The following is a 24,166-nucleotide window of genomic DNA, read 5'->3' on the forward strand; positions in this document are numbered from 1 at the left end:
CTCTCTCTGTCCCAAAAATAAATAAAAAACGTTGAAAAAAAAATTTTAAGGCCCCATTAAATGTTGCCTTATTCTTTTTTTTTTTAATTTTTTTTTTAACGTTTATTTATTTTTGAGACAGAGCATGAACGGGGGAAGGTCAGAGAGAGAGGGAGACACAGAATCCGAAACAGGCTCCAGGCTCTGAGCTGTCAGCACAGAGCCCCACGCGGGGCTCGAACTCACAGACCACGAGATCATGACCTGAGCTGAAGTCGGACGTCCAACCGACTGAGCCACCCAGGCGCCCCAAATGTTGCCTTATTCTTAAGACTTTCTTCTTCAGCCGGACTTTTCTTTCTTCCCTTTCTCCAAATGGAACTAATCCTTACCACTCTTAGGCTTTTTCATAGCTCCTTGTACTTTGCTAATGATGTTCATTATAATCTGCTTTAAATTAGAATTAGTTGTATATATGGCTGTTTTCCCCAGGTGGGTTGAGTTGTCTTTTCTGCTTTATATAAAAATTTGAATTTTTATTGACCTGGCATTATTTCTTTGATGAGTCACATCAAGATCTTTCTATACAGCTGATCTGTCTTTAGCTCTCACTTTTTCATGGCAGAAGCAAGGTCAGGGGTGCTCTTAACTGGAAAGGATCCCCTGGGTTTGTCTTGGCTAGAATTCGTTAGGGGACATCTAGGTGTCTGATTAACTGTGGACTGGACTGCAGAGTGTGGTAATAACTCTGGGGATTTTTATCCTGACAGTTACTGGAATTAACTGGGCAAAAGTACATGCTACAAAAACATTTTTGTTAGTGAAGGCTCTTGTCAGGTAATGAATAAAAGTATAGCCAGTGAAATGTTATTTAGTGAAAAAGATTGATGGTAGGCTTTCATATATAATCCTACACATTCTTTGTTTAGAAAAGGAATCTCTGACCTCAGAGTTCTATCAAATTGAGAATATTAAATATTCCTGTCAGTCATGAATGTCTTAGGAAAATATTGAGATCTACCGACTATGATTGTCAATGAATGGCAGCTAAGAAAAGAAAGGAGATCTAAATATATTGCAGGAACTTTTGATTACCGAAATTGTTATAAATACAGGGGCACCTGGGTGGCTCAGTCGGTTAAGCGTCCGACTTCGGCTCAGGTCGTGATCTCACAGCTCGTGAGTTCGAGCCCCGCGTCGGGCTCTGTGCTGATAGCTCAGAGCCTGGAGCCTGCTTCGGATTCTGTGTCTCCCTCTAACTCTGACCCTCCCCTATTCATGCTCTGTCTCTGTCTGTCTCAAAAATAAATAAACGTTAAAAAAAAAAAAACTAAAAAAAAATAAATACAAAGACTATTTTTAAAATAGTTACAGCTTAAGAAAAAAACAAAAAGGAGTAATTAAAAAGGGAAGAGAGGGGCGCTTGGTCAAGAGAGTCAGCATGTGACTCTTGATCTTGAGGTTGTGAGTTCAAGCTCCATGTTGGTTACAGAGTTTACTTAAAAATGAAGTCAGGGACACCTGGGTGGCTCAGTCAAATTGAGCATCTGACTTCGGCTCAGGTCATGATCTCACTATTCATTGGAGCCCCATGTCAGGCTTTGGGCTCACAGCTCGGAGCCCAGAGCCTGCTTCGGATTCTGTGTCTCCCTCTCTCTCTGCCCCTCCCCTGCACGCACACTCTGTTTCTCTCTCAGAAATAAATAAACGTTAAAAAAAAAAATGAAACTCTTAAAAAAGGGAAGACAGAATTTCATGAAAGAAGGAATATACAGAAAACTATTTGAACAGATTACAAAAATGAGTAAATGAAGGAAGAACGTGTAGAATGATTATCTTTTAGCGTATGACCAGAATGATTCTGGTAACAAGATTTTAAAAATAACATTATTTGGGGCATCTGGGTGGCTCAGTTGGTTGAGTGTCTGACTTCGGCTCAGGTCATGATCTCAGTTTGTGAGTTTGAGCCCCACATTGGGCTCTGTGCTGGCAGCATGGAGCCTGGAGCCTGCTTCAGATTCTGTGTGTGTGTCTGTCTCTCTGCCCTTACCCCACTCATGGTCTGTCTGTCTGTCTCTCTCTCAAAAATAAATAAACATTAAAAATAAATAAATAAGTAAATAAAAACAACATTTATTATAGTCTTTTTCTGGCTATAAAAGTAATACATCTCAATTGAGGATAATTTGAAGTTACTGGGAAAGAAAAGTCTACTAATGAAAATTATTGGCTGTGAACATTTTCAGGTTTGTCAAGTTTTCATATTGAGTTATGGTTCCATCCATGAGTCTTTAGGGTATTGATTTGATCCTTGTGAAGCAGTAGAGTGGAAACAATGTATGATTTCAAATCAAAAGATATTGGTTGATGTCTGGTTTTATCACTTACTAATTCTGTGTCCTCACATAAGTTTAGTTAACCTCTCAGAGCCTGTTTCTATGTCTGTGAAATGAGCAAGACTAAGACCTTGCTATCACAGTTTATATTCCAGTGGAAGAAGACAGGCAGTGAACAAATAAGTAAAAATATAAATAAAATTAATTTTAGGTATTGAAAGGCATTGTTAAAAAAATAAAACAGTAAAAAAGGGTGGAGTGGCATTGAAGGTGGGGAGGGGTAGTATTTTAGATTAGGATAATTAAGGGGTACTTCTCTGAGGAGGTAACATTGCAGCAGAGAGCCTAATGTGAAGTAGAAGAGCTAACCATTGGAGGCATGTGAAGAGATGGCTTTCCAGCTGGAGTGAGTAGCAGAAGATGCTAGAAATACAGTTGGTTGTAGCATAAACCATAACTAAATCCATTTTGGAATGGGGCCAATGCCAAATCATGGAAATCTTGTAGGCTGAATAAGAGTTTGGACTTAGTATTCTAATTTGAGCTCTCTGAGAACTGAGATCATGTATTATTCATGTTTGGCTTTATTCCCAGTTCCTAGCATGTAATAGTTACCCAATAACTTGATTTATGAATACATGAATTATATATTTAGAGAGGGATATAAGTTGCCATCGTTTTTGAATTGAGTTTGAATGAAATAGCCAAGACATGAAGAGGTTGGCATCTTTTCTTAGAGATTCCTTGTGGTCTTACTGTACTTAAATGTAACCAGCTTAGCATGATTCTGGATATGTGAAGGCATTTATTTTTTATTTTTATTTTTTTATTTTTAAAAAATGTTTATTTATTTTGAGGAGGGGGGAAGAGAGAGAGAGCACAAGCAGGGAAAGGGCAGATAGACAGCGAGAGAGAAAATTCCAAGCAGGCTCTGCACTGTCAGCATAGTCTGATTTGGGGCTTAATCTCATGAACCATGAGATTCTGACCTGTGCCAGAATCAAGAGCCAGACACTTAACCTACTGAGCCACCCAGGCGCCCCAAGTGTTTTCTAATGTACAAAATTTATTTATCATAAATGCTACTGTATTTTAAAATGTAGGTAGAAAAAAATTGGGCTCACTGATCACTAAAATGTTAGTTTTTAACATGATTTAGAGATATTCTCTAATTTTCTGTAATTTCAAAATAAAAAATTAGAAATTTAAGTAGTATTTTATTGTGACAGTAATGCGCATTTCTCCCATCTACTTCATGTGCTCAAGTGTGTGAGTCTTTTGTTATTTGAAGCTCATTTTATTATTCTTCACTTCATTTTGTTGTAGCCTCGAGCTGTGGCAGGCTTTCGAGGGACAGTTCGTTATGCGTCAATAAATGCTCACCGAAACAGGGTAGGTATATGAACTTAGACTTATATCTGCATAAGCATGCTGATGGCTTGAATCAGATTGACTTTTTTATATTAGAGTACACAAGTGTGGAAGGTACTTGGAAGCAAAGGGTAATGTGTTAGTAATACTAATGTATGGTGGTGTGTATAGTAGATAGTAGATGCTCGCAGCTACATAAAAATAAAATTGGATTTGTTGGAAAAGATAATAGCTCTGTGTGTGTGTGTGTGTGTGTGTGTGTGTGTGTGTGTGTGTAGGGAATCTTGTGTCCTTAATTAGGTATAAGTAAGTGTTAACAAGTTGAATATAGAATTTTGAAGAAATAAATTATCTGTGTTCTAATCTTAAGTTATTTGGGAATATCATACTATCAATACCTAATGAAATATAGGAGTCAGCATTGTACCTGCAGTACGCATCTAATTTGTGATATCCCCTCTCCATTAAACCTTTTCTTTTCATGAAGATCTCTCAAACAGAGATAACTTTAAAATTTGCATCTTAGTAAATTATACCTTTTAGATTAAAATTTTAAAGTCTCTTTTTTACTTTGCTCCTTTTGTTCTTTTGATTTTTTTTTTCTTATTCTGAATCTTAATTATGAGTGGGAAAGGTGTTTATTTTATGGAATCGGAGTCCTTGAACTTGTCTGGATGAAGCTGAGGCATTTAACAAGTGATTCCTTGATAAAAGAGAAATCTTTTGGGGCGCCTGGGTGGCTCAGTCAGTTAAGCGTCTGACTTCGACTCAGGTCATGATTTCACAGTTCATGAGGTCAGGCCCCATGTCGGGCTCTATGCTGACAGCTCAGAGCCTGGAGCCTGCTTCAGATTCTATGTCTCCCTCTCTCTCTGCCCCTCCCCCACTCTTGTTCTGTCTCTCTCTGTCTCAAAAATAAATTAACATTAAAAAAAAATCTTTTCTTGACCTTTTATTACTTTATTCTTGTTCTGTGAAGCCAAAGTTGCCTTATTGACAATTTGACTAATGCTAACTATAGTAAGAAGAGTATCCTGTGGTCTTATATGCTGTGCTCTAGTTAATTTAATTTGGTTTCTTATAATATGATTATAAACTGAAAATAGGAAAAGTATTTTTATCAGTGCATAAGGTAGCACTCTGCCAAGCCTGTCAGCTCATTTGGTTTGATTCAGTGTTGTATTAATATGGCATCTAGTCAACTATTCTGCCTTGAAAAGATATATTCTTAAAATCCTTTAGAATTACTAGGCTTTCTAATTAATTCTGTGTGAAAATTTGGTCAACATTAGAATCTTTGAGATAAGACAGTCTTTCTGACATAAGCATAAACATTTCCAGAGATCATTATAACTACATATGCATTTCCAAAGAAGCTAGTAGAAAGAGATTATATATTTTTACTTTTTTACATTTGTACAAATTTCTTTTAAAAAGCTTTTCTAGTATAGAGTGCTCTAACAGTTAACTCTGTTAACCTGCATATTATTTGTTTTTCATCTGACCTTGGTAAAGGAATTTGATTATATATATCAGCAGTTCTTAACCTTCTTTTCTGCTCCCAAGACACCTGAGATGTAGAATCCTTTACAGAGCTTCACAGTGGTTGTTAGTTTATGTGGTGATGCAGGAGTGCAACTAGTGGAACTTTCAGAGGTGCTGGTCTAATTTGAAAAGACTGCTCAGATAATTCTAATATACTTCTTTCTTCCCTATTCTGTGATCTTGATAATTTCTAAGCATAATGCACTCCATTTCTTTTCTTTTTTTCTTTTTTTTTTTTTTTTGGTACCTTGATCTTAAACTTTTAACATGAATAATTCTCAGACAATATACAACTTTTCAAAATACATGAACTCTGTTCACTACATTGTTCTACATTTCAATCCATTATTAATATTTGTAGTATCTCAGTAATTTGAAGAAATTATTTTACTGTCTTCTGATTCTGTGGTTGCTATTGAGAAGATCTTTGTCCATTTAATTTTTGTTATTTTTTATTTAGTTTGTCATTTTTCTTTGACTGTTTTGGATATCTTCTCTTTGTCTTTGCTGTTCTACAGATATGTTCTTTTGTGCCTGTATGTGGATTTCTTTATAATTATTCTGTTTGCAGGGTGCCTGGTTATCTCAGTCAGTTGAGCATCTGACTTAAACTCAGATCATGATCTTGCAGTTCATGAGTTCAAGCCTCACATTGGGCTTGCTGCTCTCAGCGCAGAGCCTGCTTGGGATCCTCTGCCCCCCACCCCCACCTCTGCCCACCCCTGGCTTGCGCTCTCTCAAAAATAAACAAACATTAAAAATAATTATTATTCTGTTTGGGATTTGTTGTGCTTCCTAAATCTGAACATTCATGTCTTTCATCGATTTTGGAAGAACCTCAGACATTTCTTCTTTAAACATTGCCTCTTTCTCTTTCTTTCTGTACCCTCTTTTTTCATATCTCAAATTGATATATTTGTTAGATCTTCTTGTTTTGCCCTCCATGTCTTTTAGGTTCACTCTCAGATCTAACTCTTTGTGCCTCTGGTTTGCATTTCTAAATACTTTCTTCAGATCTGTCTTCCAGTTCATTAATTTTTTTTCTGCTGATTTTGATTAGCTTTTTATTCTGTCCCTTGAGTTTTTAATTTCTAGATATTCTTTTTGGTCTTTTTTCAAATCTAATAGGTCTTCTTATTTTTTTGGGTAGGATATGGTTCCTTCCTGATGACATTTATTCCCTTTTTTTTTAAAGCTTAAACATTCTAAAAATTCTTTAAAAAATTTTTTTTAATGTTTATTTATTTTTGAGACAGAGACAGAGCTTGAGACAGACAGAGGGAGACACAGAATCCGAAGCAGCACCAGACTCTGAACTGTCAGCACAGAGCCCAACACACGGCTCGAACTCACAAACTATGAAATCATGACCTGAACTGAAATTGGACGCTTAACCAACTGAGCCACCCAGGCCCCCCTAAACATTCTTATTTCATATTCTGTATCCTATAATTCCATATCTGAAATTTTTGGATATCTAATTCTGCTCTGTAATTTATCTTGTAATTAGCTTATGATAGCCTGCTTTCTAATGTATTTTATACTTGTGAATAATGAGCTTATATTTTTTGGGACTTTATAGGACTTCTGTGAAGCCTGAATTTATGGGTTCTTTAATGTTGACAGGATTTTCATTTTCATCTGTCATTACTACAGGGTGGGATCACCCAGAAAACAGTTAATTTCTTTTTTTTTTTTTTTTTTTTCAACGTTTATTTATTTTTGGGACAGAGAGAGACAGAGCATGAACGGGGGAGGGGCAGAGAGAGAGGGAGACACAGAATCGGAAGCAGGCTCCAGGCTCCGAGCCGTCAGCCCAGAGCCTGACGCGGGGCTCGAACTCACGGACCGCGAGATCGTGACCTGGCTGAAGTCAGACGCTTAACTGACTGCGCCACCCAGGCGCCCCGAAAGCAGTTAATTTCTGAACTTGGATTCCCAGACCACACATGTGGTATAAATTTAAACCCCAAATCTGAGTGAGGGGCAGGACTATGGTAACAAATTTTCAGGGTAGTTTTTTTTAACTACTAACTTTATCCCTTTGATAGTGGTTAAATTTTACAGAAAAAAAAAAGTTATTGCTATAAAATGTACATACCAAATATTGAACTAAAGATAGCCCTTTGAGGGTCGGAGCTATATGGTGAGGGCCTAGGGGAAAGTGTCTCAGTTACAGCTTCCGTCTTGGGTAGTATCAGTACTTTTATACCTGTTCCCTTCCTGATTGATAAAACCCTGGTTGATAAAACCTGTAACAGATGTTCCCAAAGGCAAAGTTTCAGCATCAGCTTGCTTCTCTTATTTCCAGCTTTCTTTTAATTTTGGCTTCTAGAATTTGCTTTAATTCTTTTTTTTAATTATTATTATGGTAAAGAACATATCACATTAAATTTACCATGTTAACCATTTTTTTTAATTTGAGTATAGGTGACACACAATGTTACATTAGTTTCAGGTGTACAGTATAGTGATTCAACAACTCTTTGTTATGCTATGCTCACCAGTGTAGCATATTAACCATTTTTAAGGGATAATTCAGCAGTGTTAAGTATATTCACATTAGTGTGCAATAAAGTTCTAGAACTTTTTCATTTTGCAACACTGAAACCCCATACCCACTAAATGCTAATTTGCCCTTCACCTTCCTTTTTAATGAACTGATATATTAATTAATGGGCTGTTAATTATATTTCCAGCATATCTAGGTTTTGGGATGTTCTTTATACCAAAAAGTATTTCATTATATCTATTTCTGTTATGCAGATTGTTACATAGCTATGTAGATATATTTACCAGAAGATTTTATGGGAAATACATTAAAATTTTAAGCCTCATAAGATGAAACACAGTGGTTAGGTCTTAGACAATGTAATATACTCACAAGGAGTGGTAATGTATTGTGACTGAATTCTCTTTGGCTTATGAAGGAAATGGGAAGACATGATGACCTTTGGTCCTTATTCTACATGTTGGTGGAGTTTGTGGTTGGTCAGCTGCCTTGGAGAAAAATAAAGGACAAGGTAATTTTGAAAACGGAAATGGAAATAACAGTTTTAGTAGGGGAAGGAATAAAAATTTCTCCTGAGTAGGCATAATTGATGAGAACATACTTACATATAAAAATTAAAATTAAGCTGATATTAAAGATCTAATGTTAGGATTTTTTTTCTGTGTGCATGGAGAATAGATACTCCTTTGAGTATCTATTAAATCATCACTTCTGATTTGATTTCTAGCTTTCCCTCTTTTCACTACTTATCCCATATTCATTTTTATAAGTCAAGTAAGTTTTTAAATTTTAATTGTTACATTATATTGTTTGATTTGAAAACTGTGAACAAATGTGTTGGTAAAGAAAAGTAGACTAGATTTAACTCTTTAACTCTAGATAACTCTTTTTTTGGGTGAACTGTCAATTCACTGATGCAGAACTCTGTTACCCTTTTGATTATCCTCCCCTCTCCCCCTAAGGCATTGTGCATTAAGCTATTAGTAAGAGCTCAATTCTTGCTTTATACTTAATTACCACTATCTCATTCCCTAGTACATACCCTTGAGACTATTACTGAGAGGCTGTTAATGTGTAGCTGCCAAGAGAAATTGACTTTAGTTCCTGTTCTCTTTACTTCCCAGGAGCAAGTAGGCTCTATTAAGGAGAGGTATGACCACAGGCTTATGTTGAAACATCTCCCTCCAGAATTCAGCATCTTTTTGGACCACATCTCTTCTTTGGATTATTTTACAAAACCAGACTACCAGGTAATCATCTTTGGGAGTTCTGTGGGCTAATCCTTCTCTCTCATTTAGTCTTTGTCTTCACTTACTGTAGCTTTGAGGGTATTGTATATGAGTATGGGAGGTCCTAGAATGATATTATTTTAATACATCCTGAGAAATGTGGTGACTGACTGATGAGGACTGTGTGTGTGTGTGTGTGTGTGTGTGTGTGTGTGTGTGTGTTCCTATCTGGAAGAACATACTTCATTAGAGTTTTAGATTTGTGTATGGTTGAACAGATTTTACTGTTCCTGCTGTGATTCATCTGGTATATAGAACTGCTGATAGTTGAAATTATGTAAATCCTATAGCTAATTTGTTGACCAGAAGGAAATGTCCAGCTAGGTAATGTATCTGTTGAGGGCTTAGGGCTATATTATCGTATGTTAATATGCTATGGAACAACAGTTGGTGAAGATCATTGGCTCCATTTTATCTGTGGTCAGTGAATCATTTCCTTAGGGTTTCCATTAATAAGGCCTTATAAGGATTGACTAAGTTTACCACAAATTGCACCCCTGGCCCCAACCAACTGTATTTCAGAAGATTCTTTTGCTCTCAGGGAGAACTTAATATAGCTTAAGGCAAAATAATCACTACCACTGAAGACATAAATGAAGCCACCCATAGATTAAACCAGGCATATGTCATTTCATTCCACTTTGCTTTATTGCACTTTGCAGATATTGCATTTTTTACAAATTGAAGGTTTGTGGCAACCCTGCATTGAGCAAGTCCATCAGCACCATTTTCCAATAGCATTTACTTATTTTGTGTCTCTGTGTCACATTTTGATAATTGTGAAATATGGCATACTTTTTCGTTATTGTTATATAGTGATCTGTAATCAGTGATCTTTGATGTTACAACTGTAATTGTCTTGGGGTACCATGAAACATACCCATGTAACATAGTAAACTTAATCCATAAATGTTATGTGTGTTCTGACTGCTCCACCGACCAGCCATTCCCTGTCTCTCCTTCTGCCTGAGCTTCCCTATCCCCTGAGACACAACAATATTGAAATTAGGTCAGCTAGTAACCCTATGATGGCCTGTCAGTGTTCAGGTGAAAGGAAGAGTTGCACATCTCTCACTTTAAATCAGAAGCTGGAAATGACTCAGCTTAGTGGGGAAGGTATGTCAAAAGCCAAGATAGGCTGAAAGCTAGACCTTTTGTGCTGAACAGTTAGCCAAGTAGTGATTGCAAAGGAAAAGTTCTCGAAGGAATAGATATGATATTATTTTAATACATCCTGAGAAATGTGGTGACTGACTGATGAGGACTGTGTGTGTGTGTGTGTGTGTGTGTGTGTGTGTGTGTGTGTGTTCCTATCTGGAAGAACATACTTCATTAGAGTTTTAGATTTGTGTATGGTTGAACAGATTTTACTGTTCCTGCTGTGATTCATCTGGTATATAGAACTGCTGATAGTTGAAATTATGTAAATCCTATAGCTAATTTGTTGACCAGAAGGAAATGTCCAGCTAGGTAATGTATCTGTTGAGGGCTTAGGGCTATATTATCGTATGTTAATATGCTATGGAACAACAGTTGGTGAAGATCATTGGCTCCATTTTATCTGTGGTCAGTGAATCATTTCCTTAGGGTTTCCATTAATAAGGCCTTATAAGGATTGACTAAGTTTACCACAAATTGCACCCCTGGCCCCAACCAACTGTATTTCAGAAGATTCTTTTGCTCTCAGGGAGAACTTAATATAGCTTAAGGCAAAATAATCACTACCACTGAAGACATAAATGAAGCCACCCATAGATTAAACCAGGCATATGTCATTTCATTCCACTTTGCTTTATTGCACTTTGCAGATATTGCATTTTTTACAAATTGAAGGTTTGTGGCAACCCTGCATTGAGCAAGTCCATCAGCACCATTTTCCAATAGCATTTACTTATTTTGTGTCTCTGTGTCACATTTTGATAATTGTGAAATATGGCATACTTTTTCGTTATTGTTATATAGTGATCTGTAATCAGTGATCTTTGATGTTACAACTGTAATTGTCTTGGGGTACCATGAAACATACCCATGTAACATAGTAAACTTAATCCATAAATGTTATGTGTGTTCTGACTGCTCCACCGACCAGCCATTCCCTGTCTCTCCTTCTGCCTGAGCTTCCCTATCCCCTGAGACACAACAATATTGAAATTAGGTCAGCTAGTAACCCTATGATGGCCTGTCAGTGTTCAGGTGAAAGGAAGAGTTGCACATCTCTCACTTTAAATCAGAAGCTGGAAATGACTCAGCTTAGTGGGGAAGGTATGTCAAAAGCCAAGATAGGCTGAAAGCTAGACCTTTTGTGCTGAACAGTTAGCCAAGTAGTGATTGCAAAGGAAAAGTTCTCGAAGGAAATTAGAAATGCTACTCCAGTGAACACATGACTGATTAGAAAGCAAAACAGCCTTATTACTGATATGGAGAAAGATTTAGTGGTCTGAAAAGAAGATCAAGCCAGCCACAGCGTTCCCTTAAGCCAATGCCTAATCCAGAGCAAGGCCCTAACTTTTTTCAATTCTGTGAAGGCTGAGAGAGGTGAGGAAGTTTCCAAAGAAGAGTTTGAAGCTAGCAGAGTTTGGTTCATGAGGCTTAAGGAAAGAAGCCCTCATCATGACATAAAAGTACAAGGTGAAGCAAGTGCTGAGATAGAAGCTGCAGCAAGTTATCCAGAAGATCTAGCTTCTGAAGGTGGCCACTACACTAAACAACAGATTTTCAATGTAGAAGGAACAGCTTTCTATTGGAAGAAGAGCCATTTAGGGCTTTCATAGCTAGAGAAGAAAAGTCAATGCCTAGCTTCAGAGGTTCAAAGGGCAGGTTGACTCTCTTGTTGGAAGTTTTTGCAGGGGCGCCTAGGTAGCTCAGTCAGCTGAGCAGGCATCTGACTCCTGATTTTGGCTCAAGTCATGATCCCAAGGTTGTGGGATCAAGTCCCGTGTCAGGCTCCATGAAGCCTGCTTAAGATATTCTCTCTCTCTCTCTCTCCCTCTCTCTCCCCCCTTCTCCCTCCCTCCCTCTCCCCTCCCCCCTTCCGCCCCTCTCCCCCACTTGTGCTGGCTGGCGCTCTCTCCTCTAAAAAAATCAAATCAAATAAAAAAGAAGAAGCTACTGCAGCCGGTGATTTGAAGTTGAAAGCAGTGCTCATTTACCATTCTGAATATCTAAGGGCTCTTAAAAATGCTAAGTCTACTCTGCCTGTGTTCTGTAAATGGAATAGCAATGCCCAGATGACAGCATATCTGTTTAAAACATGGTTTACTGAATATTTTAAGCCCCCTGTTAGGACCTACCACTCAGAAAAAAAGATCCCTTTCAAAATATGACTGCTCACGGACAATGGACATGGTCACCCAAGATCTCTGTTGGAGATGTACAATGAGATTAATGTTTTCATGCTTGCTAATACAGTATCCATTGTGCAGCCCGTGAATCAAGAAGTCATTTCAACTTGCAAGTCTTACTGTTTAAGAAATATGTCTTATAAGGCAATAGCTGCTATAGATGATTCCTCTGATGTATCTGGACAAACTAAATTGAAAACTTTCTGGAAAGGATTTACCATTCTGGATGCCGTGAATAATACTGATGATTCATGGGAAGAGGTCAGAATGTTACCATGAACAGGAGTCTGGAAGAAGTTGATTCCAACCCTCATGGATGACTTTGAAGGGTTCAAGACTTTCAGTAGAGGAAGTAACTGGAGGTGTGACGGAAATAGCAGGAGAACTAGCATTACACATGGAGCCTGAAAACATGACTGAATGGCTGCAATCTCATGATAAAACTGTAAGAGATGAGTGACTTCTTATGGATGAGCAAAGAAAAGTGGTTTCTTGAGATGGAAGCTACTTCTGGTGAAGAATGCTGTGAAGATTGTTGAAATGAAAACAAAGAATTTAGAATATTCCATAAACTTGGTTGATGAAGCTGTGGCAGGGTTTGAGAGGATGGACTCCAGTTTTGAAAGAAGTCCTGAGTGGCTCAGTTGGTTAGGCATCCGATTTAGGCTCAGGTCATGATCTCACAGTTTGTGAGTTTGAGCCCCATGTCAGGCTCTGTGCTGACAGCTCAGAGCCTGGAGCCTGCTTCAGATTCTGTCTCCCTCTCTTTTTCTGCCCCTCCCCCACTTGTGCACACATGTGCTCGCTCTCTCTCAAAAATAAATAAATAATAAACATTAAAAAAAAGGTATCACATGGAACAGAGAGATCACTTGTAAAAGGAATAGTCAATCAGTGTGGCAAACTTCATTGTTGTCTTAATGTAAGAAATTGCTATAGGGACGCCTGGGTAGCTCAGTCGGTTAAGCGGCTGACTTCGGCTCAGGTCATGATTTCGCGGTCCATGAGTTCGAGCCCCGAGTCGGGCTCTGTGCTGACAGCTCAGAGCCTGGAGCCTGTTTCAGATTCTGTGTCTCCCTCTCTCTGACCCTCCCCTGTTCATGCTCTGTCTCTCTCTGTCTCAAAAATAAATAAACATTAAAAAAAAACTTTTTTTTAAATAAATTGCTATAGCTACCTCCACGTTCAGCAGCCACCACCCTGAGTAGTCAACAGCTATCAACATCAAGGCAAGACCCTCTACCACCAAAAAGATTCACTTGCTGAGAGCTCAGATGATAGTTAGCATCTTATAGAAATATTTTTGTTTTTAAAAAATTTTTAAAAAAATTTTTTTTTCAACGTTTATTTATTTTTGGGACAGAGAGAGACAGAGCATGAACGGGGGAGGGGCAGAGAGAGAGGGAGTCACAGAGTCGGAAACAGGCTCCAGGCTCTGAGCCATCAGCCCAGAGCCCGACGCGGGGCTCGAACTCACGGACCGCGAGATCGTGACCTGGCTGAAGTCGGACGCTTAACCGACTGCGCCACCCAGGCGCCCCTAAAAATTTTTTTAAATTTATTTTATTTTATTCTTTATTTTAGAGAGAGCACATGCACAAGTAGGGGAGAGGGGCAGAGGGAGAGAGAATTTTAAGCAGGCTCCACATTCAGCATGTATCCCAACATGGGGCTCATTCCCACAACCCTGGTATCATGACCTGAGCCAAAATCAAGAGTCGGATGCTCAACTGACTGAGCCATCCAGGCACCCTCCAATAAATATTTTTAATTAAGGCATGTACATTGTTTTCTTTTTGGATATAATACTATTGTACACTTAATAGTATACAATACAGTAGAAATAACTTTCATATGCACTGGGAAGCCAAAAAATTCGCTTGATTTGCTTGATTCTGGTATTTGCTTTATTCTGGTGGTCTAGAACCCAATCTGCAATATCTCTGAGGTGTAACTATAAAAATGGTGTATCAGTTTATCATTTTCATATACAAAGGACAATACATAGACTTTACTGTTAATGAAAATTTTACATTCATCAGTGTTGCCCAGTTGAAAGACTCTGAACAGCATAGTGAACTTATTTGTATGTGGTAGCTATTTCTGTGTGAAATGGCAGCTTTTGTATAACATATAAACAAGATATAAAACAGAGAGGCAATATATAGCCTTGAGTACTTAGAGACGTTGAGTGGGTCAACTTGTCACCTTCTTTCCTGTGTGGCTTTTTGCATTAATAACTATAGATTGTGTAACAAATGGAGAAAATCCATTGTATGCAAGTCACTTTGGAATATATTCTTTTTTTTTTTTTTTTTTTTAATTTTTTTTTTTTCAACGTTTATTTATTTTTGGGACAGAGAGAGACAGAGCATGAACGGGGGAGGGGCAGAGAGAGAGGGAGACACAGAATCAGAAACAGGCTCCAGGCTCTGAGCCATCAGCCCAGAGCCTGACGCGGGGCTCGAACTCACGGAGCGCGAGATCGTGACCTGGCTGAAGTCGGACGCTTAACCGACTGCGCCACCCAGGCGCCCCTGGAATATATTCTTATAGTTACATTTTATATGTATTTCTGAAATGCACAGAATTCATATTACTTGTAATAAAATTCTACCTGTAATACTAGATTCAGGAGGAGCTGGAAAATGTTCCAACTTTCTCATCTTAGGTGCTAATAATTTTTTATTGATAGAGTTTGCATGGGAGTATAAAAGTTGAGCAAGGAAAATAATTTTGATCACATTCAGCACTTAAGTTATGTCTATAATCTAAAGAAAACTATTGTATTCACTAGCTTAAGTTTGAAAGTTAGATTTATAATTATTTTATTTAATTTTTAAATTTTTTTAATGTTTATTTTTTGAGAGAGAGACAGAGTACAAGTGGGGGAAAGGCAGAGAGAGAGAGAGAGAGAGAGACACACAGATTCCGAAGCAGGCTCCAGGCCCCAAGCTGCCAGCACAGAGCCCGATGTGGGGCTTAAACCTACAGACCATGAGATCATGACCTGAACTGAAGTTGGTTGCTGAACCAGCTGAGCCAGCAAGGCACCCGTTTATAATTACTTTAAATTAACATATTCTTATTCTCATGTTTTTCATTTGGACATTCTCCTAGGAGCTTCTCTGTGTCTTTGTCATCTAATAACAAAACAAAATATAATAATTTTACTACTTTTGGAAGAGAGAGAGCAGGCAAAATATTTTCTTTTGGTTCTTTCTGGCTCTCTGATCTCTCATAAGCAGTGAGTGGGAGCAGAGGACAGGTGGAAAGGAGAAAGATAATTGGGGAAAAGATTTTGGTGTGCCTGGTATGTTCTCATGACTAGTATCAATGTCACATCAGGTTCCAAAAAGGTCTGACTGCATCTTCTGTCTCTTGCTTCCCTCACAGAGTCCTCCTATGGACTTCATTTTGAGAAAAATTACTCTGCTTTGAATCTGAACACTTTGTGAACTAATGCTGTCCACATGGTTAATTTTACAGTTTGGTGTCTGTTTGGGAATATGAGTTTAATTACTGTTCTTTCAAAATTTTAAATTCCTCATTGGACAACCATTGTGGTTAAAAACAATAATGAAATCTTCTATCAACAAGCAAAAAACAAAAAACAAAAAACAAAAAAAAAACCTAGTATTTAGCATGACTGCTTCCGTAGCTACATCAAAGGTCAAAAAACATTATGTCTTGTATGTTCTGAGCCAAGACTGGAGTGAATATATTTTGTAATCAGAGTGTTAAATGATGCTGTTTTACAAAGCCATGTTCACTTTGAATGTCTCTGCTTTGTAAGCCCTTAAAAGTCAGAATTTCTTGCCAGAAAACATTTCCATCTTAACAAGTTGCACATAGCCAACACCTCATCCAGTAGCCATCTAGTCCAGACCTAGAGAGAAGAGTTGTTTTGCTCTTAACCAGGAATCTTTTATGCATGTCTTAGAATAATGGCTGGCACTTGCTTTTGGAAAGAGTTATAGTATTTTGGGAAACTACGTCCAAGTTTATCAGTGCTTAGTATTTATGTATAAGTGTATCTTCCCAGCTGGCTTTAAGTCCTGGAGGTACAACCATGTCTTCTTTTTTTGTCTTGCACTATCCTCACACTGTGCCTGGCACCTAAGTTTTCAGCAAATGTTAGGAAAATTCAATTTAATCTTAGTTTGCCCACAATCACCTACTAAGGAAATCTATAAATGCTGTTTTCTATCTGTTAAACTAAGTGAAGCTATCAGAATTATAGCCATGATTGAAACAGAGATCATATTATGAATATTATGGGGGTTTTTTTTGAGAGAGAGAAAGCATGAGCAGGGGAAGGGCATGGGGGGGGGGAGGGAGGGAGGGAGGGAGGGAGAGAGAGAGAGAGAGAAGAGAAACAGACAGACTCCCAAGCAGACTCCATGCTCAGCCCAAAGCCCACATGGGAGCTCTTTCTCACAACTGTGAGATCATGATCTGAGCCAAGAGCAAGAGTCTGATGCTCAACCATCTGAGCCACCCAGGTGCCCCCAAATATCTGAAAGAGGATAAATTAAATTCTGAAAGAGGATAGCAACTCTAAGAAAAAGATGCTGGGATATGAATCTCTTCAGATGATAAAATTCTCTAGTTTTATACATGTACAAATACACACACACATGTGAGTGCATGTAAAATGTGAAATTTGATAAGCTCTGTGGATTGTACCCATGTAATTTTCCTGGTTTGGATATTGCACTCTAGCTATTTAAGGTGTTATTATTGGAGCACACTGGGTGAAGGGGATTTCTCTGTACTATTATTGTAATTTACTATTAATCTTTAATTATTTCAGATTAAAGAAAAAATGCTGGGCCAACATTTTCAGAAATGTACATAATGATTAAAAACACTCAACCCTATTGTGACCACCACGTAATTTAAATAATCCTTTTTAAAGTATTTTGAGAAAGGAAAATATCTCTGAGGAGTAAATAGGAAAATCTTAGCTTGAATTCCACCACAAGACTCCACATGTAGGTGACACAGTTACTAGTTAATGGGAAACTAACATAGCATCAGATTGGATAAAGAAGAACCCTTGGGGTGGGGGGCGCCTGGGTGTCTCAGTCAGTTGAGTGTCCGACTCTTGATTTTGACTCAGGTCATGATTCCAGGGTTGTGGGATCAAACCCCACATCAGGCTCTGCACTGAGCATGGAGCCTGCTTAAGATTCTCTGTATCTCCCTCTGCCCCTCCCCGCCACTCACTCACTCTCTCTCAAAAAAAAAAAAAAAAAAAAAAAATTAAAAAATAAAAGAACTCTTGGTGCCTTTGCACATTATTGTCATGGGAATGACACCTAACAATGCCATAGCAATACATGGGTAGGGTTATTATCCCCATTTTATGGAGACTTACTTTAGACCTGTTGCCTGGGAAAACTGGTGGTTTCCAGTAGTGGTACTGGAAGTGGTGTCTGAACCCAATTTCTGACTCATTCCAAAAAGCCCTGTTTTTTACCATCTTGACTTCTTTGGAGAGGTGGCCACAAACACAGCAGCCACTGTAAAACAAATACTAACATGACTGGTTAATAAAAATGCAGTGAAAGAACTACAGAGTCATATGAAGAATTATTAGAAATTCTTGTCAGTAATTAATGGAATCATGTGATCCTGACAAAAGACCACAAAAGTATTTTTATTAGAGTGTTCCAGTGATGTGAAGCATTGTTTAGCAAGTTGAGAAGACCAATAAAACCCATAAATATCCACACTGTTGGTGAACCTAAAACTAAAATGTATATATCAGCCAGTTCATACAGTGCCACAGCATTGCTAAAATCAGAGTATATGATAGGAAATCCAAAGCTGACCACATTTCTTACTAATCTTGTTAATATACTTCCCAGGTTTAGGAATGGGACTGTTTAAGCAGAGGTTGCATCAGAATGCAGCAGGCTTGCCTCTTGCTGTTTTAAGATTCCCCTGAGTCTGATGTCATTGGAGTTAAATTTTTCAGAAGGCCTAGATGGGCTGTTAGGAAGCAAAAACATAAGAGATTGAGCTGGAGAATAACAAGGGGGAACCTCCCATAAATTAGAGGGTCAGGGAAGGTCTATTTGTTCTGTGCTGTACCTTCCATCCTTCTGCCTTCTGCTGCTGGGTCTCTGGTGTCACCATCTTAGTAACAGACTTTTTTATCTGAGGCCCAAAGGCATATGCTGCATACGTTTATACTCTGATAAATGTAAGAAAATAATTCCATGATAAAAGGACATCTGGCATAAAAACTGCTTAGGATCGTTCCTTGGCAGCCCGGTACGGGCTGTAGCAGTGTGGCAGTGGCTGTCTGAGTGCTCACACAGCAAGGCGGGTACTGCCTCAGGGACAGGGACTCCATTTTCAGGAGGCATGCAGCTCGCTCTGTGAGAACCTCTATTTCCAAAGTCAAGAGAGTAGTCCAAGGTGTGCCATTTCTGTTCCCATATGCTGGGTCTCAATCCATCTTCCTTCTGGGTTTTCTGTAGCCCTCTAACTCTGACAATTTGGGGAAGTCTAAGCTATAACATAGGTAACTTAAGTCAACAAAAATATGACCAAAATCAAATTTCTTAGGTCTTATAGCCATGCCGTTTCCAGTTCCTTTTATCTATTTAGTTTCCTTTTCTACATGTGTTATTTTTTCCTTGGGATTTAAATGAAAGGTAGCGTTATATGAATCTTTTAGTTAATATTATCACAAATACTTGTTCTTGAAATGTTTTGAGAGTAACTATTTAAAGGTTCTGGACTCGTAATTCCAACATGGGTTTCTCTCCCTACCCCCCGCCGCCTCAGCCTGATAGTTCTCTGGCACCAGCTGGGTGTCCTACAATTCAACTCATTTTGACACTATCTACCCAGAGATAGATGGCATCAGATTCCACAGGTTAAGGACTCAGTCCCAGAAGACGGCCCTCCACTTCAGATGCCATTCGCAAGTCCTGGTTGTCACCTGTACTTCTGACTGACCTATGACTATAAACCAAAGGTTCCCACAACCCCTTCCTTGGGCCTGGTTAATTTGTTAGAGTGGCTCACAGGCCTTGGGAAACCAGTTTTCTCACTAGATTACTGGTTTGTCACAAAGGATTTAACTTTGAAAGAGCCAGATGGAAGAGATGCATAGGGCAAGCTATGGGGAAAAGGTGTGGAGCCTCCATGCCCTCTCTGCGGGCACCACTCTCTCAGCACCTCCATTATGTTTACCAACCCAAGAGCTCTCCAAACCACATCCTTTTTAGTTTTTATAGAGACTTCATTATATAGGCATGATTGATTAAATGATTTACCATTGTTGATTGATTCATCTTCTAGCCCCTCTCTTGTTTCCTGGAGGCCAGGGGATGGGACTGAAAGTTACAAGTCTCTAATCACATTGTTGCCAGCCCTTATCCAGAGGAGCTTTCCAAAAGTTACCTCATTAACAAAAACCCAGTTGTGGTGGGAAGGGGCTTGTTATGAATAACAAAATAGTCATTTCATGTTTATGGCTCTAAAGTGATTTCAGGAACTGAGGACTATAGATCAAACATTATTATATCAAAAGATGCTCCTATTGCTCTTTTCTTTCAGGAAATTTCAAGGTTTTGGGAGCTGTGTGCCGGAAACTATGGACAAAGACCAAATATACATAAGAAATATATTCTGGTCATGTGATTGACCAAACTTATAACTTACAAATCACAACACTGCTGTTATATAAAAAGTATTGTGTTAGATACTGTGATCAGACGTGCACCAACCTCTTGGAGCTTACAGTTTGGGTGAAAGAGAGAAACCAATCAAATAATCAGAAATAGCTATAAATATACCATTGATAGCATTTGGTCACCTTGTTGAGATGTTTTCTTCACTGGGCATCAAAAACAGCACACACTTGATTCTCCTATCTCATTGACCACTCCTTCTTGGTTTCCTTTGCCGAGTCTTCTTTCCAACCAAATGTTGGAGTGCCCTAGGCCTTTGCCCTTTGACCTCTTGATACCTACTCTCCTTAGATGATATCATCCAGTTCAGTGACTTTAAATAATACCTTTTCATATCTATATGCTGACTGTCAAATTTGTATCTATATACCCTATTCCTCCCTGAAACTTTCAGTATCCCAATCCTCAAACTCTCATAAAGGATGATCTTTGTGAGTGAGATCTTTATCCACGTCACATCAGAGTTTTAGAATTTAAAGACAAAAAAATGAGGGGTGCCTGGCTAGCTCAGTCAGTAGAGCATGCAACTCTTCATCTTGGGGTTGTGAGTTTGAGCCCCATGTTAGGTTTAGAGATTACTTAACAATAAAATCTTGGGGCACCTGGGTGGTTCAGTCAGGCAAGCATCCAACTCCTGATCTCAGGTCAGGTCTTGAACTCAGGGTGGTGATTTCAAACCCCACCATGAGCTCCACGTTTGGTATGGAGCCTACTAAAAAAAATTAAAAAGAAAGAAAATTAGATCTTGAACAAATGAAGACAAAAAAATTGAAATATATAATATAAACCAAATAAAGAGGCAGATTTCTTTGTGATAATTTGTGTATATGCACCCACATACAGCTGAATAATTTTTCAGCCCCCCCCCCAAAAATTGTAAGGAAGTACAATCAACTTCTGTATACCTAGATATACCAACTGTTAACACTCTTCACTTACATCAAACCATATAAAATGCCCGTTTGACAAAAAAAATGATCACCTTGATGATTGAAACTGAATACACATGTATATACATACAACACAAATATTCTTTTGCCAAACCATCTGAAAGTAGGTTTTAGATAAGACACTTCATTATGTATCTTCTAAAAACAAAGACATTCTCCTGCATAACTATAAACTGGTAACCCAATTGAGAAAAATCAGTATTAATTCAATATCATCATCAACATATAGTCCTTATTCAAATTCCCCCATTTGTACGATTGTTCTTTGTTTTGTTTTGTTTTATTTTTTTAAATCCTACTACAAAACCAATTGTGAGTCTGGCAGCTTTCTCAAGGAATAAAGCAATGATGTTTATTGTTAGCTTACTCTAGTGTTTTTCTTTATGGTTTAGCTTCTGACATCCGTGTTTGACAACAGCATCAAGACCTTTGGAGTAATTGAGAGTGATCCTTTTGACTGGGAGAAGACTGGAACTGATGGTTCCCTAACAACCACCACTACTTCTGCCACCCCTCAGCTGCACACCCGTTTGACCCCTGCAGCAATTGGGTATGTCCTAAACAGATTATTTACCAGTGGCTTTCTTGCGTGCACTGTGTTAGCAGAAATGTCTTTTATTTCATCCAGGTTCCTTCAGATGACAAAATGCTAAGACATATGAGAAAGCCTATGGTTTTCCTTGAATTAATATTGCTCTTACATATGTCTGTTCAGATTTACTTTTCTTAGAAAGTGTTTATAGGTCATACTGTGAAATGGGAGCTTTGAGCTGGTATGGCTTGTTGATGTCAGATTTACAATGGGTATTCCTCACAATGAGAAGGAATTGTTTGATTTTAGTTCTAAAGAATATATAGGAGCCTGGAAAGAATGAACCACAATTATACCTAACTATACTATGCTTAAGTTTAGTGTGAACAAAACATGTAGCTTGTTGCTCTAAGAAGGTGATTTAATTTACAAAGTGTTTTAGGAACAGGTTATGGTGTATTGCCATCATCTTGGTTTTGTTTGTTTTCTCCCTTACATGCATTAAATACAGTTGGTTTTGTTTGTTATTTTTAAAATTGGGGGGCAGGGTTGTCCTTTTTTTTTTCCTGACCCATTTTTACCTGCTCTGGTTGCTTTAAACTATTTAGTTAACAATGAAAAAAGTAAGTAGGGAAAAATCATCATATAAATGGAGCTAATTGTGATAAACTAATCCATTGTTTTTGATTTTATATTGAAAGATGGGATCACCAGAGCTTATTGAATCAGAAGAGCTTACATGGACTTACATAACTGGAGATGATATCTTTTTTTTTTTTTTTTTTTCAACGTTTATTTATTTTGGGGACAGAGAGAGACAGAGCATGAACGGGGGAGGGGCAGAGAGAGAGGGAGACACAGAATCGGAAACAGGCTCCAGGCTCTGAGCCATCAGCCCAGAGCCTGACGCGGGGCTCGAACTCACGGACCGCGAGATCGTGACCTGGCTGAAGTCGGATGCTTAACCGACTGCGCCACCCAGGCGCCCCTGGAGATGATATCTTTGATTAGCTAGTCTGAGAGTTCTTAAGTGGGGCACCCTGACTGTCTACATTAGAATCATCACAGATGTTTGTTTAAAGTACCCATTTGTTGGAGCCACCCCAGACTTACTGAATCAAAATGTCCAAGGCACAGAATGTTTCTCTTGCTTCTCTGAGTTTAGAACCCACTGCCCTAGTCCAGCCACTCCCTTTTACAATAGAGGAAATAATCCTAACACTGAGTGAATCAATCATCCAACTGTAGGTAAATATTAGCAACAGAGCTAGAACCTGTCTAGAAATTTTGATTCTTGTTTTAGTGCCTTTGTCCTCCTCCTTTGATTGTTGTTAGAAGTAGATAAGTCTCAAACTTGCAAAAATCCAGGTGATAGGGCTTCATGGTAGCTGAAGTCAGTGAAGACAGTTTAAGTTCCCATCTCTCAATGTTTCCTCCTAAAATAAGACATAATAACAAGAAAGAAAAAATAAAACTACACAAAAACCATGTCCTCAACATAATTTGAAGACAAAGGATGCCTAGCCTAAACTCCAAAATAAGTAGAGAGAAACAAAAAACCACCAACCCTCTTATGTTCCTACTTCACTCAACCCTGCCCCCCAGGCTTTATAAAGGCAGATCACTAAAAACTGGGGGGAGGATTAGCAATGGGACTTAAGGTCGATCTTAAACCAACACCAGAAAAACTGAACCTGTCTTACAAATGAAATTATTAGAAAGTGTCTAGGTAGATCAGGTCATGAACTACCAGGAGGTAAAAAAAAAAAAAAAGCTATGATTCAAAATACATAGCTTCTGAAAGAAAGAAAGAAAGAAAGAAAGAAAGAAAGAGAGAGTAGGAGGGAGGGAGGGAAGAAGGAAGGAAGGAAGAAAGAAAGAAGAAGGAAGGAAGAAAGAGGGGGGAGTGAGGGAGAGAAGAAAGAAAGACAGAAAGAAAGAAGAAAAGAGACAAAACAGAAAGGAGAAGTGCCTTTTATCAGTTGAGTGGTGAAGGGTCCAATCAGCAGAGAGAAACTACATAGTAATTTGAACAGGGAAGGATGATACAAGGAGTCATTACCTATAATACAAAATTGGAACAATGTGGCATAGACTAGTAAGAAGTAGAAATACGGTGCTAGCAAATACAAAGTGTAGCTCCTACTGTTAAGGCTAAGATGAAGCATCCAAGGAAGAGCTCCACCAGCTCTGACTCCAGGGCTGAGTTCCTGACCTTGTTGGATTGCTCACTGGGTGCTCACTGGATGGCCAGGAAGTCACTCTGATGCCTGGTAGAATTTGCTGAAAATCTGCCCTCTGGAACTTGATGGAAATCTGTTCTCTGGGGTGTCAGAGAAAACTATTTGCTGGTGTGTCTCACCAGAGACACTGTGCCATAAAACTGCTATTTCTCAGGGAAGCTGTTGGTTGCTGACCTCTTTGTGCTGCAGGAAACAGGTGCTGAAGATGCTGAGGCGTGGCAGGATCCTTGTGCTGGGGAGAGCCATACACACTGGAGAGACTTGCCAAGCTGCACACTGGAGCTCTGACAGAACACTTTCCTCTTGCAGTGTCTCTTCAGTGCCCTCTGACACAAGCCCCAGTGCCAGCTGGC

The 24,166-nt window shown here is 38.6% G+C and overlaps 1 protein-coding gene across 2 annotated transcripts in view; it reads left to right on the forward strand.

Moving 5' to 3' along the window:
* TTBK2 (tau tubulin kinase 2) overlaps window positions 1-24,166 on the forward strand; it is a 136,138-nt gene that overhangs the window by 73,821 nt on the left and 38,151 nt on the right. For both annotated transcript variants that reach the window (XM_047075230.1, XM_047075229.1), the window contains 4 exons: window positions 3,642-3,707; window positions 8,162-8,254; window positions 8,868-8,993; window positions 21,431-21,588. In XM_047075230.1, coding sequence (XP_046931186.1) covers window positions 3,642-3,707; window positions 8,162-8,254; window positions 8,868-8,993; window positions 21,431-21,588 — 443 coding nt within the window. The remainder of the gene's footprint in view (window positions 1-3,641; window positions 3,708-8,161; window positions 8,255-8,867; window positions 8,994-21,430; window positions 21,589-24,166) is intronic.

This window comes from Lynx rufus, unplaced genomic scaffold (assembly GCF_022079265.1).
Source record: "Lynx rufus isolate CCGP_SWC_20201006 ecotype Redwood Valley unplaced genomic scaffold, mLynRuf1.p SCAF_13, whole genome shotgun sequence".
NCBI classification, from domain to species: Eukaryota; Metazoa; Chordata; class Mammalia; order Carnivora; family Felidae; genus Lynx; species Lynx rufus.